The 18,813-nt window shown below is 47.0% G+C and overlaps 1 protein-coding gene and 1 pseudogene across 1 annotated transcript in view; both read right to left on the reverse strand.

The window, feature by feature from the left end:
* The window catches only part of LOC119958368 (transmembrane protein 41A-like), a 35,381-nt gene extending 17,085 nt beyond the window's left edge, over positions 1-18,296 (reverse strand). Inside the window, exons 1-3 of the mRNA XM_038786847.1 lie at positions 18,000-18,296; positions 8,853-9,006; positions 4,241-4,402 (exon numbers count right to left, since the gene is read on the reverse strand). Of these exons, the coding sequence (XP_038642775.1) occupies positions 4,241-4,402; positions 8,853-9,006; positions 18,000-18,139 (456 nt within the window). The 5' untranslated portion in view covers positions 18,140-18,296. The remainder of the gene's footprint in view (positions 1-4,240; positions 4,403-8,852; positions 9,007-17,999) is intronic.
* On the reverse strand, positions 2,981-3,379 carry LOC119958372 (annotated as a pseudogene).
* Positions 18,297-18,813: the final 517 nt, after the last annotated feature.

Genomic DNA, 18,813 nt, shown 5'->3' on the forward strand with positions numbered 1-18,813 from the left:
ACGATCACAGTTGAGTATAATGAAAATGAAATCATAATCACACCCAAAAGCAAATTAAACAGTGGCAAACAATAACTTACCCCAAGGCCTACAATTAACAAAACACAAATTCTAAGCTCATTTTAAAAACTGCTGTTGAGCTGCAGAAAACTCTCTAATGCTAAATTAACACACCTTGTTAGCAGGGAATCAAAACTTATTTGTCTTACAACAACATGCTAGCAACTAAAAGTCGTGCCAGATGACAGTAGTGAAAAGATAAAGGGAACAACAGATTAATATAAACAACCAGCAGAATTCTTTCAAATATAACAAGAGTACTCCCAAACAAAGAACATGAAAAGAAACAAAATACAAAGTGCTCATACACAGAGCCATAAAACAGATTAAACAGTGCACAAATTGTGCTTTTGACCAAAAGAGTCCACATCTCCTGGAGAATCAAAAAAGTGATCATTTTTTGGACCATTACTTGAAGGCAAGCTGGATAGATAATCCCAAACTTGACCCTACTCTTGCACAGGTTGGATTTCATTTCCATTAAATGCAGTTCTTTTCTTAGCTAGGTCCACACTAATGTCCTGGTACAGCCTAACACATTCCAACTCTCAAATCTGTTCTCCAGATCATTCGACTTAGCTGTTAACGTTGTTAACATCCACCACTGAAGTAAGGTCGGACTCCGGGGAGGTGATCCTGTCACTGATCCAACAATGCGGCCTCCATGCCCTTAAATGTAGCTCCGCGAGCTTCTATGGTCTTACTAGTAGTTGCCAGAACGAAACGAATGGAGGCCAAGATCTCTTGAATTGATCTTTTAAGATCCACCAACACGTTTTTTCAGTATTTATCGAGTTTGATCACCAAAGTTTTGGAGAGCGCTCCGGTCGTTAGTGGAGTGGTTGGAGAAGATGCTGACTTCACCATCTTATCTCCAGTAGATCTCGAGAAGACTTCAGAGTAAGTCAACAAGTTTTGGACCAAATCTTTTTGGCTCTGCCCCTTTGGATAGCTCCAAGACAAGAGAACTCTACCCAGACAAATTCCAAGAGTTTCAAGAAGTTAAAGACCCGTGGGACCAGGGGAAAAACAAAAGGGTAAAACAGCCCATCTTCCAGTGGGAGCCACCTTGCGCGCGTCTGTCCCTCACATCGCGCCACCAGAAGTCCTAACGGTCCTGTATTGTCTGCATTGTTGCTCTGTCCTCATTTATATGACCAGAATTTTGCCCAGAGTATCGGTTGTTAGAAGTGTGGGGGAACTGGCCACCATCTTGGCTGTCGCCATCTCAGCAGTGGTATCTTTATCATGAATATTTTCCAGCCTGTATGTTTTAAATTCTTTGGCATATTTTTTTAAATACTTGTTCCTGGAGTGCTTAAATGAATTTTAGCCATGGCAAATAACAATATACCAATGTACTAAAAACTTGTAAAAAAGAATCATCGGGAGAAACACCACGTGCACTTCCATTACATCACACAACCGGAAGCCCCTTCTTCTCCATGTTGTCTGCCTTTTCCAAATATTGTGTACCCTGGAATACCTTATTCCCCCAACCTGTAACCGTGACTCCGTAGTGGTGATTAGATCTCAAATGTTTATCACTATTTGTTCCACTAGTAGATCTATCTTGTGACAAACACTTTGCGCATTTAATTAAAAAGGTCTTTAGTTTTATTACTACTGTGGTGAATGTAACATGGTAATTCACACTGTATCTTTGTAAGCGCAGTAGCGTTATCCGACCACTAGGGGGAGTAGCTCTGGGAATGCTCAGGAGCTTGTACAGGGCTCCACCTTTGGCTCCGCCCACAACTCCTCCCCCTTGTGCTGCTGTATAAATACCCTTGTCCAGAGTCAGCCTGCAGTTCACCGAGAGTTCATCAATGGGTAACAGGCTGGCTCTGTAGTAAGTAGGTTAAAGTCTATATTCATATCGGAAAACACGTGTCTGGTGAATTGATGGTTCCATCAACTACTTTTATTTGCATGCAACTTGTTCGCAGATGCAATATTACTGCTAATCATACTGTTCCTTCCTGTCCCACTCTGCTCGTCTTTAGCAAGCCCAAGAATAATGTAAAATATTCCATGGCATGAGGAAGTTCCACAAGCCACCATTTGTCCCTCAATAAACACAATTTTAAAGGGGCTGGTTTAGCACAGTGGGCTAAACAGCTGACTTTTAATGCTTAACAAGGCCAGCAGCGCGGGTTCAATTCCTGTACCGGCCTCCCCCAGCAGGCGCTGGAATGTGGCGACTAGGGGCTTTTCACAGTAACTTAATTGAAGCCTACTTGTGGCAATAAGCGATTATTATTATTTACCTGATCATTACATTGTTCTCCTTCCCCTCTTCCCCCTCCTTCCCCCCCCCACTTCTCCCCTACTTCCCCCCTTCCCTCTCTCTCTCTCTCACCCCCTTCCCTCTCTCTCCCGCATCCCCCTCCCTCCCACTCTCTCCCTCCCACATGCACCAAATTCTTGATTTAGCACTAAGTTTATGGAGCACACTGTTCTCAGACCACTTGGTGTTTCTCCACTCTTATTTAGCATTTGTTCAGCCCCTCAGTGATACCCTCAGCCTCCACAAGATGATCATTTTTGTCCCTAAATGAGCCCCACAGTTCGTTTGACTCTCCTTTTACTATGCCACAGTACAGTGCCATGGTCTACCCTAGGAACATAACAGGAGTAGGCCATTCAGACTGTTGAGCCCATTCTGCCATTCTATTAGATCATGGCTGATCTTCCACCTCAATGCCACTTTCCCACACTATCTCCATATCATTTGATGTAATTAGTCTCCAGAAATCTATCCAATTTGGTCCCTCCACTCCACCATTTAATCTGATCACAGTTGATTGCACCTCAAGTCCATATGCTAGCCATTGCTCCATAATCCCACAATACCTCCACTTAAAAAAGAAATGTCAGTCTCAAATATATATATATTTTTTTGTTTTTTTCTTTTTATATTGTAACTTTATTTGCAAAATATAACGGTGGCTGGATTATTTTTCACTGATTTGCTCTGGTATGCTCCTGATGATGTCAGAATCACCAGGATCAATGATCGCCAATGTGCACACTCTGTAGTATTTACCACAAGCTGTACCCAGTTTAATGTTGTTGTGCTGTAGTGATGCACACCAGTTTTTGCTAACATAGCATATTACTCAATCTCAGATTTCCTCAAGGCTGGACAGTTGTTAGCAAGAATAACCAGCTTAACTTTGCCTTGACGAATCATTTTCAAAGTCTGTTTGTAGCCCAGCACATATTTGCCACTTTTCATAACCAGCTGGAGCCTGGAGTTGATGGACAGCAATTACTTTTTCGTCTTCTTGGCTGCAACCATCTTGCCTGCCGCTATGGCCGCCCCTGCTGCCTTAGCCTAGGGAACGTGGTGAGTGGGGAGCCCGGGGGTATGAGGGATGTCACGGAGCAGCGGCGGGAGGAGGAGCGGCTCCGCCGGCGAGGCCACCACAAGATGGCTGCAGGGAGAGAAAGGAAGGATATCCCAGCATGCTCCCGGTTTCCCGCCCGCAAACATCGCGAGGTCAGTCTCAAATATTACAATTGATTTCCAGGACCGTTAGCATTTCAGGAGAATGAGCTCCAGGTCTCTAACTACCCTTTGTTAAAAAAAGATAATGTTAAAATTGTGTTCCTTTGTTCTGGACCAAACAATATGGTTTCTCTTAACAGTCTATCAAATCCCTTCATTATTTTCAATTAGATCACATATCAACCTTCCAAATTCAAAGGAACACAACCCAAGTTTATGCAACCTGTCCTCAATTTATGTAGCTTGGACAAGTTAGAAAGCTCTGGATTCAAGTCTCTCTCCAGACATTTAGTTCATAATCTAGGCTGATACCCAAGTTGAGTACTGAATAGTGTGTACTGTAGGAGGTGCTGTCTTTCCAAAATCGGTTAAATCGATGCCCTATATTTGCCTGCCCAAGAATATGTAAAATATTCCATGGCATGAGGAAGTTTCTCTCGCCACCATTTGTCCCTTCATAAACACAATTTTAAATGGTTATTTACCTTAGTGTTGTTTTTGGAGTTTGCTGTGTGCAAACTGGCTGCCATTTTGAACAATGACAGAAACCCACCGGCTGAACAACACTTTTGGAACACCCAGAGAGCATCAAAGCAAGCTTTCTTTTCCCTCTTACTATATTGAACCTATGCCACCGTGTGAAAACAAAAGGAATAGGTTATTTACCTTGTGCTGTAGCATTGAGAGTCTCTCAGGAAATCGATGCACCAGGAACTGTTTACCGTACGTCTTGGAGAGCAGGAAGCAGAAGGTTGCTCCAATTGCTGTTAAAATACAGCACAAGGCAAGACCCAGCCATGGTCCAAATAATGCACCCGCTAATATATTCTATTGAAAGAAAAGAGACTGCATCAATGAGGAATGATTACCTATTTGTATTCATACAAGAAAATTTCCAAAACTACCAGAAAGGCTCAAGACAGGGAAATAAAATGACGAAAGGAAAACAGAAAATGTTGGAAACATGCATCAGGTCTGATGATCGGCAACCTGAAACATTTCTGTTTATATTTCAGTTTTCTGGCAGCCACAGTATTTTGAAAGAAAAACATCGGGGAAGGTTGATAAGCTAAACAATGTTCCCACTGCACAGGTAGCACGACCACCAGAGCACAGTGTTTCACAGATTCAGGTGCACTGGAGACTACCTGCTTATGCAGGTAATCATAGCCAGATGAAAACAATTGGCAAAATTTACTATAGCAGGATAGAGTTAGATCACTCACGACAACAATACCAAAGATTAACGTAAAACTGCAAAGACACAGCAACAATTCTTGAAAGAGACGACTTCCGGTGGAGGCTATGAAGGAGTAAGTCGCACATTTGGTGGCTCCCGCTCTAGTCGGACTTTTGGACCTTTCCCCACTGATTTTCTACCGGACTTGAATTGTAAAGCTGATGACAGAGGCAATTGTGTACTGAATTCCCACATCGGTGCATGGAGAGAAGGACTAGAAGTGCTCGTAAAAACAGAAACAGAAAGACAGAGAAGGCTTGGGCTGAAGCTGCAGCAGGAGACAGCATGGCGGAGGACCGGACCTCTGGTTTGTCGACCCAGGAGCAGCTGATGAAAGTTATTCAGGAAGGCTTTGTTAAGCAGAAACGGGACTGCTTGGACCTGATAAGAGAGTCGATTGAGCGGTTGGAACATAGATTGAACACCCAGGACCAGGATCGGGCGATCTGGCTGAGCAGGAGGTGGGGATGCTGAGGGACCAGCAGAAGAAGCTCCTGGAGAAGGTGGAGGACCTAGAAAATAGGTCCCGCCAGCAGACCCCAAGAATTGTCGGGCTCCCGGAGGGGTCCGAAGGAACGGACACTGGGGCATACATCGCAGACATGTTTGTGAAGCTGCTGGGGCATTCTCCTGGCCCTTGGAGGTGGATAGGGCTCACAGAGTACTCGCGAGGAAGCCGTGAATGGGAGACCCCCCTCCCCCGCACTCCACTGGGACAGGTACCCAGTGGAGTTTTACAAAACGTTCTCGGGGATATTGGGGCCGGTGTTGTTGAGGATGTTCAATGAGGCAAGGGAAAGATGGGTGTTGGCCCCGTCGATGTCACAGGCAACAATTCTTTAGCGGGAAAAGAACCCAGAGCGGTGTGGGTCCTACAGGACGATCTCCCTGGTGAATGTAGACGCCAAGTTGCTGGTCAAAATCTTGTCCTCCAGGATCGAGGATTGTGTTCCAGGCGTTATTGGGGAGGACCAGACGGGGTTCGTTAAGGGAAGGCAGTTGGTGGCCAATGTCAGAAGGCTGTTAAATGTGATCATGATGCCCCCGGAAGGTAGGGAGGTGGAGGTAGTGATCACAATGGATGCAGAAAAGGAATAGAGCGAATGGAAGAAATCATGAGGATTCTAGGGGAATTTGGCCGGTTTTCGGGGTATAAGCTTAATGTGGGAAAGAGTGAGATGTTTGCGGTCCAGGTGAGGGGATGGGAGAGGCGACTGGGCGAGCTGCCGTTTTGGTTAGTAGAGGGAAGCTTTAGGTACCTAGGCATCCAAGTGGCGCGGGAATGGGACCGGCTGCATAAATTGAATCTGGCCTGGCTGGTGGACCAAATGAAAGACGATTTTCGGAGATGGGACGCGCTTCCGTTGTCTCTGGCTGGGAGGATGCTAACGATGAAGATGACGGTCCTCCCGAGATTCCTATTTGTATTTCAGTGTCTACCCATCTTTATTCCGCGGTCCTTTTTTAAGCGGGTCAACAGAGTGATCACGGGCTTCGTCTGGGCGGGCAAGACCCCGCGAGTAAGGAAGGTAATGCTCGAGCAGAGTCGGGGAGAGGGCGGGTTGGCGCTGCCAAATTTTAGCGACTATTACTGGGCGGTTAATATAGCCATGATCAGGAAGTGGGTGGTGGGGGAGGGGTCGGCATGGGAGAGTATGGAGGCGGCTTCATGTAAGGGCACCAGTTTGGGGGCGTTGGTAACTGCGCCTCTGCCGTTCCTGCCGGCACGGTACTCCACCAGTCCAGTGGTGGTGGCGGCCCTGAGAGTTTGGGGCCAGTGGAGGCGGCATATGGGACCAGTGGGAGCATCGGTCTGAGCCTCAATTTGTGATAATCGCCGGTTTGCCCCGGGGAGTATGGACGGAGGGTTCCGGTTATGCGGAGAGCGAAATTGAGAAAATGGGGGATATGTTCATAGAGGGGAGCTTTCCGAGTATGAGGGCGTGGGAGGAAAAGTTTGGATTGGCATGGGGAAACTAATTCAGGTGTCAGCAGGTGCGGGACTTCCTTCGTAAACAGGTGTCAACCTTCCCGCTCCTACAGCCAAGGGGGATTCAGGACAGGGTAGTGTCCAGAGGGTGGGTTGGAGAAGGGAGCGTCTCGGACATTTATAAGGAGTTTATGGGGTCGGAGGAGATGCAGACCGAGGAGCTGAAGCGTAAGTGGGAGGAGGAGCGGGGAGGTGAGATAGAGGATGGTTTATGGACGGACGCGTTGAGTAGAGTCAACGCGTCCGCAACGTGTGCCAGGCTCAGCCTGATACAATTTAAGGTTGTTCACCAGGCTCACATGACAGTGGCCCGGATGAACAGATTCTTTGGGGTGGAGGACAGGTGTGCAAAATGTGCGGGAGGACCAGCGAACCACGTTCACGTGTTTTGGACATGTCCAAAGCTTAGGGGATTTTGGCAGGGCTTTGCAGACGTCATGTCCACGGTGTTAAAAACAAGGGTGGCGCTGAGTCCAGAGGTGTCAGAAGACCTGGGAATCCAGGAAGAGAAAGAGGCAGACGTTCTGGCCTTTGCTTCCTTGGTAGCCCGGAGACGGATACTATTAGCATGGAGGGACTCAAAGCCCCCGAAGTCAGAGACCTGGCTATCGGACATGGCTAGCTTTCTGTTAGGAGAAAATCAAGTTCGTCTTGAGAGGGTCACTGTTAGTAAACTTAATTGAAAACAATTATTAAAAAGAGAGCAATGATGCTCAATATGCTCAGTGAGTAGCCTGCATTCATCAGTTTGGCACTAAGCTACACAGACCAGTTCGATCCTCAAGTTGTGGCCAGTTAGTTGGTTCCAGCCAAGGTAGCAGCTGAGGCACAACATATAGAACAGTACAGCACAGAACAGGCCCTTCGGCCCTCGATGTTGTGCCGAGCAATGATCACCCTACTCAAACCCACGTATCCACACTATACCCGTAACCCAACAACCCCCCCTTAACCTTACTTTTTTTTTCGGACACTACGGGCAATTTAGCATGGCCAATCCACCTAACCCGCACATCTTTGGACTGTGGGAGGAAACCGGAGCACCCGGAGGAAACCCACGCACACACGGGGAGGACGTGCAGACTCCGCACAGACAGTGACCCAGCCGGGAACCGAACCTGGGACCCTTGAGCTGTGAAGCATTTATGCTAACCACCATGCTACCGTGCTGCCCAAAAGTCCTGAGCATGTCAGGGCTTTGGGTTGGAGAAAGAAAACAAAATCCAGCCAGGGTTTTTTCACTGCTGTGTGTGCATGGACATCAGATAGGATCACTAATGCCCTGTTCAGACATATTAAAGACCAACGATGGTCTCTCATAAGCAAACCAAAGGTATTCTGTACCCACAGAATAGTAATTCAGAATGTCAGCAAATGTAGGAGAGGAATCATAGAATTTTGCAACTCAGAAGCTGTTAATTTGGTCTGCTGCAGTGGTGCTGGCTTTCCATCACATGGTAGAGGCCAATGCCACAGGCACATTTAAGGGGAAACATACGAGGGAGAAAAGAATGCAAGTCTAGACTGACAGACTAAGCTGAAATAGGGTGAGAAAAGGCTCTTGTCCAGCATAAACACTGGCATGGGCCAGGTGACCTATTTCTGTGCTATAAATACTTTGCAATTTAACTTCGTTTTACTTTCTGGAATAGTAACAGCCTCCAACCATTTTCTTAATGAAAATATTCCTTTTTCTTTGCACTGCCAAAATGCTTGATGATACATTCGTTGGAAGTTATTTATATTTACACATTTAAAAAAGCAATACTCCTCTGCCTAGTCAATTTGTACTCAACAGGGGGCAGCACGGTGGTGCAGTGGGTTAGCCCTGCAGCCTCACGGCGCCGAGGTCCCAGGTTCGACCCCGGCTCTGGGTCACTGTCCGTGTGGAGTTTGCACATTCTCCCCATGTTTGCCTGGGTTTCGCCCCCACAACCCAAAGAATTGTAGGGTAGATGGATTGAACATGCTAAATTGCCCTTTAATTGGAAAAAAATTAATTAGGTACTCTAAATTAATATTTAAAAAAATTAGTACTCAATACTTGCCAGGAAGGAGGAGCCAGGGATTGCAAAAGTCTGTTTGTAGAGGTACGCGCTGCAAAAGAGCAGCAATACATAACCAGTGTGCTGAGCTCTGTAGGAATGTAGCAGGCCAGCAATTGCTCGCAATTCTTCCAGGTCAGATGGAAATGTCAGTGAGCTGTGGAAAGCAAAATGAAAGAATGAGATTATCACTGAAAAATGAGACTACAAATTCAGATACAAATGAGACATATATAAACTCATCCAAGCAAATCCTCGTTTAACTACGGAAAGTGTTTAGTTTTCCACAAGTATTTCTTTGAACATATGTAAGTGTAGAAAATCATCACGGTTGTAAACTAGGAAGGGAAAATAATTGGGTACTCTAAATTTTAAAAAAAATTAGGAAGCAGGGGTCAACTGACAACAAGCTTGACTGAGCTAGTGAAGTGAGATGTTCTAACGTCTTGGGAAAGACTCTGTTTCTTAGCCAACACCATTTTGGACGACTCCCTAACAAAGGGAAACCATGGAGCACGGAGTGCAGGGGCACATCCACCAGGTAAGTATGGCTGCTCCCGCAGGTGCTGGGGGGGGGGGGGGGGGGTGTGAAGAGACAAATCCCCCTCTGGAAACCAGGATTATTGCCTGGAATGTTAGGGGACTTGCATCCCAGAGAGAGCATGGAGAGTATCAGCTCCATGCAGGCGAGGAATGCCTCGAGACCTGACGGACTTCTATAAGAAATTCACACCAGCCCTGGCCCTGCATCTGCGGGACATGTTCGTAGACTCGCTGGCGAGGAGCACCCTGCCTCCTACACCACACAGGCCACGGTATTGCTGATACCCAAGAAAGACAAGGACCCGACGGAATGTGGATCATATAGACCCATTTCACTGCTGAATGTAGACATGAAGATACTTGCAACGGTCCTGGCCAAGAGACTGGAAAACTGCGTACCAGAGGTGGCCAGACGGGCTTTGTCAAGGGTAGGCAGCTAACTGAGAACATCAGGCGGCTGCAGAGTGTAATAATGACCCCTTTTGGGGACAGAACACCAGAGGTGTCATGGCAGCATTGGTGAGCAAGAGGGTGAGGTTTCAGATGGAGACGATGGTGGTTCATTCGGGGGACAGATGCGTGATAGTGACGGGTGTGTTGGAAGGGAGGTTGGATGTACTGGCAAGCATATATGGCCCCAATGCGGCATTTGTGAAGAGAGCATTGGGTGCCATCCCGGATCTGGACACCCATGAGTTGATAGTAGGGGGGGGGGAAGCCATGCTTGCTGACCCAGTCGAGGTGGGGGGTGCAAAGGCATTGGCTCATGAGGGAGATTGGAGAGGGGGGTTGAAGAGGAGGAGGCCTGGAGGTTTTTACACTCAAGGGATCGGGAGTATTCATTTTCCTCCGCAGGTTAAGATTTGAATCAGCTCTTAATGATCTATTGAACAAAGAACAAAGAAAATTACAGCACAGGAACAGGCCCTTCGGCCCTCCCAGCCTGCGCCGATCCAGATCCTTTATCTAAACCTGTCTCCTATTTTCCAAGGTCTACTTCCCTCTGTTCCCGCCCATTCATATACCTGTCTAGATGCTTTTTAAATGATGCTATCGTGCCCGCCTCTACCACCTCCGCTGGTAAAGCGTTCCAGGCACCCACCACCCTCTGCGTAAAAAACTTTCCACGCACATCTCCCTTAAACTTTCCCCCTCTCACTTTGAAATCGTGACCCCTTGTAACTGACACCCCCACTCTTGGGAAAAGCTTGTTACTATCCACCCTGTCCATACCTCTCATAATTTTGTAGACCTCAATCAGGTCCCCCCTCAACCTCCGTTTTTCCAACGAAAACAATCCTAATCTACTCAACCTTTCTTCATAGCTAGCACCCTCCATACCAGGCAACATCCTGGTGAACCTCCTCTGCACCCTCTCCAAGGCATCCACATCCTTCTGGTAATGTGGCGACCAGAACTGCACGCAGTATTCCAAATGTGGCCGAACCAAAGTCCTATACAACTGTAACATGACCTGCCAACTCTTGTACTCAATACCCCGTCCGATGAAGGCAAGCATGCTGTATGCCTTCTTGACCACTCTATCAACCTGCGTTGCCACCTTCAGGGTACAATGGACCTGAACTCCCAGATCTCTCTGCACATCAATTTTCCCCAAGACCCTTCCATTAACCATATAGTCCGCTCTTGAATTTGATCTTCCAAAATGCATCAGCTCGCATTTGCCTGGATTGAACTCCATCTGCCATTTCTCTGCACAACTCTCCAATCTATCTATATTTTGTTCTATTCTCTGACAGTCCTCCTCGCTATCTGCAACTCCACCAATCTTAGTATCATCTGCAAACTTGCTAATCAGACCACCTATACCTTCCTCCAGGTCATTTATGTAGATCACAAACAGCAGTGGTCCAAGCACGGATCCCTGTGGAACACCACTAGTCACCCTTCTCCATTTTAAGACACTCCCTTCCACCACTACTCTGTCTCCTGTTGCCCAGCCAGTTCTTTATCCATCTAGCTAGCACACCCTGAACCCCATACGACTTCACTTTTTCCATCAACCTGCCATGGGAAACCTTATCAAACGCCTTACTAAAGTCCATGTATACGACATCTACAGCCCTTCCCTCATCAATTAACTTTGTCACTTCCTCAAAGAATTCTATTAGGTTTGTAAGACATGACCTTCCCTGCACAAAACCATGCTGCCTATCACTGATAAGTCTATTTTCTTCCAGATGTGAATAGATCCTATCCCTCAGTATCTTCTCCAACAGTTTGCCTACCACTGACGTCAAGCTCACCTATAATTCCCTGGATTATCCCTGCTACCCTTCTTAAACAAAGGTTTTTTTTTATAAATTTAGATTACCCAATTATTTTTTCTATTAAGGGGCAATTTAGCGTGGCCAATCCACCTACTCTGCACATTTTTGGGTTGTGGGGGCGAAACCCACGCAGACACGGGGAGAATGTGCAAAGTCCACACGGACAGTGACCCAGAGCCGGGATTGAACCTGGGATCTCAGCGCCGTGAGGCGGTTGTGCTAACCACTAGGCCACCGTGCTGCCCCTTCTTAAACAAAGGTGTCGGAGTACTCGACAACTGTCATCTCGGATCAAGCTCTGCATTGGATGGATGTGGTTTTGCAGAAGGGGGCAGCCCAGAGGCCAGGGTGGAGGATGGATGTGGGGTTACTGTCGGACTGAAGTTCTGTGACAAGATAGGGAAGGTGATTGAGGAGTATGTGGCGTTTAATTACACTGAAGATGTCTCATGGTCAGCAGTCTGAGAGGCTCTGAAGGCAGTTGTGAGGGAGGAGGTGATCTTGTTTAAGGCTAAGGTGGATAGGGAGGAGAGGGAGGAATGCCAACAATTGACAGAAGGTGGTGGTGGTGGTGGATAGGAGGTACGCAGGGGACCCGGACCGCCTGGCATAGAGGAAGGAGCTGCAGGCGAGATTTAACCTATTGTCCATGGGGAAAGCGGTGTATCACTTGAGAAGGGCGAGGGGAGCTGTCTATATGTACAAGGAGAAGGCAGGGTATATGTTGGCAGGTCAGCTCTGGAGGGAGGCAGTGATGAGAGAGATAGCTCGGGTGCAGGATAAGACGGGAGAGTTGGTGGTGGCTCCGGAACAGATTAATGAGGCGTTCTATAGGGACCTGCATAGGACCGGAGGAGGAGCAGGAGATGAGGGAGTTTCTGGATGGGCTGGAGTATCCGAGGTTGGGGGAAGTGGAGAGGTTGGGGTTGGAGGAGCCAGTGGGGAGGAGGGGTTGATGGCGGTTATTGGGAAGATACAGGCAGGGAAGGCGGCGGGGATGGATGGGTTTCTGGCCGAATTCTAATATAAAAGTTTTAAGAATAGGCTAGTGCCGTTGATGGTGGGAATGTTTGAGGACACAATGGTTAGGTGTGTCTTGCTGAAAACAATGGAGCAGGCTTCCATTTCGCTGTTGCTAAAGGAGGACAAGGATCCGGGGGAGTGTGGGTCATAAAGGCCCATATCTCTGCTGGATGTGGATGCAAAGATACTGGAAAAGGTGTTGACATTAAGGTTGGATGGGTGCCTCCCAATGTTGATTGGGGAGGACCAGACAGGGTTTGTAAAGGGAAGACTGTTATCCTTGAATGTGAGGAGGTTGTTGAACATGGTGCTTTCTCCGGCAGAGGGAAGGGAGACGGAGCTGGCGCTGGATGCGGAGAAGGCGTTTGATCGGGTGTAGTGGAACTATTTGATGGCGCTATTGGAGAAATTTGGGATTGTGGCGTGGGTGGAGCTGCTATATAACGATCCGATGGAGAGTGTGTGCACAAATAGTATGGACTCAGAATATTTTGCATTGCACCGGTGTAGAAGGCAGGGATGCCCATATCCCCCATTTTTGTTTGCATTGGTTAGAGCCCTTGGCTATTACACTTGAGGAGTCGGGGTTGTGGAAGAGGATAGTGAGGGTGGGGTGGAACATAGGGTGTCCTCATATGCAAAAGGTTTTGTTGCTGCATATTTCAGAGCCGAGCTCTTCAGTGGGGAGTATAATGGGGTTGCTCCAGAGATTTGGGATGATTTCAGGATACAAATTTAATTTAGGAGAGAGTATTTTGTGGTTTCCCCACCGTTTTGCCATTTTGTCTGGCGGCATCTCATTTTAGGTATTTGGGGATGCAGGTGGCCCAGGATAGGATACAACTTCAGAATTTAACTTCACTAGCTTGGTGGGGAGGGTGAAGGCTAATTTGCTGACTTGGGACAATCTCCCTCTGTCGTTGGCGGGCCGTGTGCAGGCAGTAAAGATACATTTTTTTGCCGTGATTCCTGTTCTTGTTTCAATGCCTGCCGGTCTTTTTGCCCAAGGTGTTTTTAGGAGTGGGGTGAGTGTGTGTGTGTGTGTGTGTGTGTGGACAGGCTGGTTTGCTTGTTTGTTTGAGTGGGGAAGGTGATACTGCAGAGGGGACCGGGGTCCATGGAGCGGGTTAATGCGAAGTGGGAGCAAGAGTTGGGGATGGTGCTGGAGGAGGGTAAATGCCTTGACTTTGTGCATGAGGCTAGGATTGATACATCTGAAGATAGTGTTTAGGGCGCACCTCACGAAGGTTAGGATGAGCCTGCTGTTCAAAGGGGTGGAGGATGTCTGTGAACAATGTGGGAGGGGCCCTACAAACCATGTGCATATGTTTTGGTCCTGCCTGAAGCTGGGAAAATTTTGGAGAACGGTGTAGAGCTCCATTTTGGGGGTTCTACATCTGGACATGGAGCCCGGTCCCCCAGAAGACATTCAGAGTAACGAACTGGCCGGAGCTACAGGCGGGTGCGGGGGCAGATGTTGTAGCTTCGCCTCACTGATTGGTCGTAGGCTGGTCTTGTTGGGGTAGAGGTCAGCTTCTCCACCCTGTGCCGTGGCGGGGAAAACCTGCTGGAGTTTCCGACCTTGAGGTGTGCACTGAGGGGCGCAAGTGATGGGTTCTACAATTGTTGGGGTTTGTTCATCATGTATTTTCGCGAGTTGGTTAGCTGTGACTGTTGCCGGGGGGGGGGGGGGGGGGGGGGGGGGGGGGGGGGGGGGGGGGGGGGGGGGTTGTTCCATACTGCAAAATTGCTTAATAAAAATACTTTCAATAGAAAATTAATGCAACTTCTCTCTCATTGCTAAGCCAACGAATAAATGGACAGTGGGAGCATATACGAAGTTTGTCGAGTGACAGTAAACTGTTGTTTCCCAGATTGGAGGAAGGTATATAGTGTGGTTACCCAGCGGTTGGTATTAGAACCAATGCATTTCTTGATCTATTTTAATGACCTACTATACTGTACAGGAAGCAATTTCAAAATTTGGGGATGACACGAAATGTGAAAGTATTATCAACTGTGAGAAAAGTCTCGAGAGGACACAGGGCAGGCTGGTGGGATGGGTGGACACATGACAAATTAAATTTAATACAGAGCATGGAAATGATACATTTTGTTATGAAGAATTGAGGGAAGATAGTATTAAAGGGTACAATTCTAAACCGGGTGCAGGGGCAGAGAGAGCTGGAGGTATATGTGCACAAATCATCTAATGTGGCAGGGCAGGTTGAGAAAGTGGTTAAGAATCCCGGACTTTATAAATAGAGGCATAGAGTACACAAGCAAGGTGATGGTGAATCTGGTTCAGCCTCAACTGGAGTATTGCATCCAGTCTGGGCAACATATTTAGGAGGATATGAAGGCATTGGAGAGGATGTGGAAAAGATTCATAAGAATGGTTCAAAGGATGCAGGAATTGAGTTACATGGAGAGATGATGTGGTGAATGTAATATAGATGTATATATGTTAATTCACACTGTCTTTGTAAGCGCAGTAGCGCTATCCTACCACTAGGGGGAGTAGTGCTGGGAGCACTCAGGAACTTGTACTGGGCTCCACCCCTGGCTCCGCCCATGACTCCTCCCCCTAGTGCAGCTGTATAAATACCCATATCCAGAGTCAGCCCGAGTTCACTACGAGTTCATCGACAGGTAACAGGCTGGCTCTGAAGTAAGTCGATTAAAGCCTAGATTCACATCGGAAACACGTGTCTGGTGAATTGATGGTTCCATCAGATGAAAAGTCTGGGATTGTTTTCTTTAAAGAGAAAGTCGAGAGGAGATTTAATACAGGTGTTGAAAATCATGAGGGGACTGGACAGAATAGTTAGAGAGAAACTAACTATCAACTAACCATTGATAAATGAGTCATGAACCAGAGGACATCAATTTAAAGTGAATCACAAAAATATTGGAGGTAATGTGAAAAAACCTTTATATTCAGCAAGTGGTTAGGATTTTAAATGCACTGCCTAAGAAGCAGATTCAATCTTGGCTTTCTAACGGGAACTGAATTATTACCTGATGAGATGAAACTTGCAGGGCCACGGTGAAAAGGCAGGAGATGGAATTAATTGAGTTGCTCTACCAGTAAGTCAACATGGACATGACGGACGAAATGGTTTCCCTGTTTGTAACCATTCTAAGAGGGGGAAATCTTGACCCAGGGTGGGGTGGGAGAATAGGGCATGTTGAATGCAGCCACACAGCAGTTACTACTGTGATATTGATACAAAAGCTAGTCAATCTCAATTTTTCTAATAAAAAGTGCTAGAAATTATCAGCTTGTCTGACAGCATCTATGGAAAGACAAACAGAATTAACTTGAGTTGATTATGACTCTTCAGTGTTACATAGTGCACTAGATCAAGTGAATGCAGCCAAGATGTGTAATAGTATGAGCTCACTTTATCAGATTGTAGCCTATTGAAACTTCAGATTTCATTGAATCGTAAGAATTATAATATTGTTTCTTCATCAGTGCTCTTCCCTGGAGGTATCTATTCTGATCTATTTATGTGCCCCTACCCTGCACACTTCAAAAAGTTTTAATTTACTCAGTTCACGATTAGGACAGTTCACGATAATGACAAGACCTGCATAGTACCGTACCCCAGTGCTATAATGACAAGACCTACATAGTACTGTATCCCAGTGCTATAATGACAAGAGCTGCATAGTACTGTACCCCAGTGCTATACAATGACAAGAACTGTGTAGTACTAAATCCCACTGCTCCAGTGACAGACCTGTCTAGTACTGGATCCCAGTGCTCTGCAGTGACAAATCTGTATAGCAATGTGCCTTCTAGCCTGCATACAGATGCTGCAATCGTGTTCTGCTTCCTGGGTGTAACTAGGTTTGGAAGGACAAAGTCTATGACCTAATTTTCCAACCTTGCATGTTTCAGTTCAAAGGTACAAAGTATAAAGATATATGCATAATTACAATTATTGAAGTAACGCTGTTTATAGGAAAAGGCTTCCATGAAGACAGTATTTTTAGTTGTTTCTGGTGACTTTAAAGTGGTGGGGTGGGGGGCAGGGAATGAAAACAAAAACGCTGGAAAGAGACTTTAGCTTCATCAGCTTGGAATAATAATCTTTATTATTGTCACAAGTAGGCTTACATTAACACTGCAATGACGTTACTGTAAAAATCCCCTAGTCGCCACACTCCGGCACGTTCGGGTACACGAGAGGGGATTTAGGGAATGTCCAATTCATCTAACAAGCACATCTTGTGGGAGGAAACTGGAGCACTCGGAGAAAACCCACACAGATGCAGGGAGAACATGGAGACCCGCACAAAGAAACTCAAGCGGAAATCGAACCTGGGACCCTGGCACTGTGAAGTAATATTGCTAACCACAGTGCTACCGTGCATGTGAAAGGTGAAGATAGCTATCTAGCATGGAGTCTTTATCGAAGACATTGAAATTTTCTCTTTTCGGATGCTGATAGATCTACTAAACTTTCCCAGCATTTTTTAAAACATTGTAACAATTGTTGATTTTGAGTCTCAGAATAAACTCTGAGTGTACTCCAGTTCAAAGTTTCAGTACTAAGCTGCAATGAGAACTTGCAGACTTAGCTCATCGCTTTCTCCTATTTTAGAAGAGAGCTATAACGTATTGAATATTGTCAGAAGCATTGGAAAATGTGTACATAATGAGAGAAACTTATACATTTTCTTTCCAAACTCAAATTTCACAGCATGTTGGAACACAGAACATTGAAATTTTCATGATTGCGAGAGACTTTGACAGAGTTGAGAAAAACGGTTTCCACGGGTTAACAGCCAGAGGCCATACATTTAAAATCAGTAACAAAAGAACTAGAGGGGAGACAAGGAGAGCGTTTTTACAGTTACAGCTGTCGAACTTGAAAAGATGGAAGTTGTTTCCATAAATAATCTTAAATAGGGAGTTGGATACGTACTTGAGAGTGAGTAATAGAATAAATAGGGTTATGGACCCTATTTATATAAATACGTGTGGGGCTAGGCAGAACTGTGCTCTCAAAGAGCCAGTACAGGCAGGACGGGCCAAAAGGTCTCCTTTCATGCTGGAAGTATGATTCTAAATCCCTTTCCTGCAACTGGCAGCTTATGAAATCCCTACCTCAATGGCACACAAACAGTAGATGGTGAATTTGACATCACTCTCACTTCATTGGGACGGAAAAAGATTACAAAAAGTAGCATTTCGATTGCAAGACGAGTCTACGGGTTGATCCCTCCGTTCCCCAGCCCGAGCCCCGCCTGCCTCCCTCCCGGGGCTGCGGCCTTTTACCTGGGCTCCTGACGCTCCTCCTCGTCGCTCAGAGACTCCCGGCCGTGCACTGCATGAGGCAGATTGCTGGACAGCACGTACAGATAGGCCGTGGCAGCGCCGAATATTACCAGCAAGCCAACCGGAGACTTCGTCGACATGAACCCGGGCGCACGGTGAAGCCTAAAGATGCGGCGTCGGCTGAGGGAGAACCGCAAATAGCAGCAGGTCCGATGTCGGCGCCAGAGGCTCTATGCGTGCCCGTGCCCGCGCGGCGCGCTCGTCACCTGAACCGGAGAGCGCGAGCCCGGGTGTCATGGCAACCGGAACAGTCAACCGCCGCCGAGCGAGAAGCCAGCGCGGAGGCCGCGCGCGATTCCAGCGTCCGCCCCTCAGCGAGTTGTGGGGGTCCCGCCAACAAGCCGAGCTCCAGCAACAGCCGGATCCTGAGCCAAACCAAATCCTTCCATAGCGAACGCTGACATCTGCCGACAATGTGAAAAATTGTCCAGGTACGCCCTGTCCACAAACTGGATGACAAATCCATTACATCAAATTACTGCCCCATCAGTCTGATCTCCATCACCAGCAAATTGATAGGACTAAAAAGCGTCGGCAGTGCACTTAGCAATAAGGTCCTTACCCATGCTCAATTTGGGTTCTTCCCAGGGCCACTCGGCTCCTAATCCTATTACAGCTTTGATCCAATGGTGGGCAAAAGAACTGAATTCGATCGGTAAGGTGAACGTGACACCAGTGCTGGAGGCACACCGAGCCAATTCTCAGCCTCAGGACAGTGCTGTAGGAGTTCATCAGAGAGTGCCCCAGGTCCAAC

The sequence above is a fragment of the Scyliorhinus canicula genome, chromosome 2, assembly GCF_902713615.1.
Source record: "Scyliorhinus canicula chromosome 2, sScyCan1.1, whole genome shotgun sequence".
Taxonomy (NCBI): Eukaryota; Metazoa; Chordata; class Chondrichthyes; order Carcharhiniformes; family Scyliorhinidae; genus Scyliorhinus; species Scyliorhinus canicula.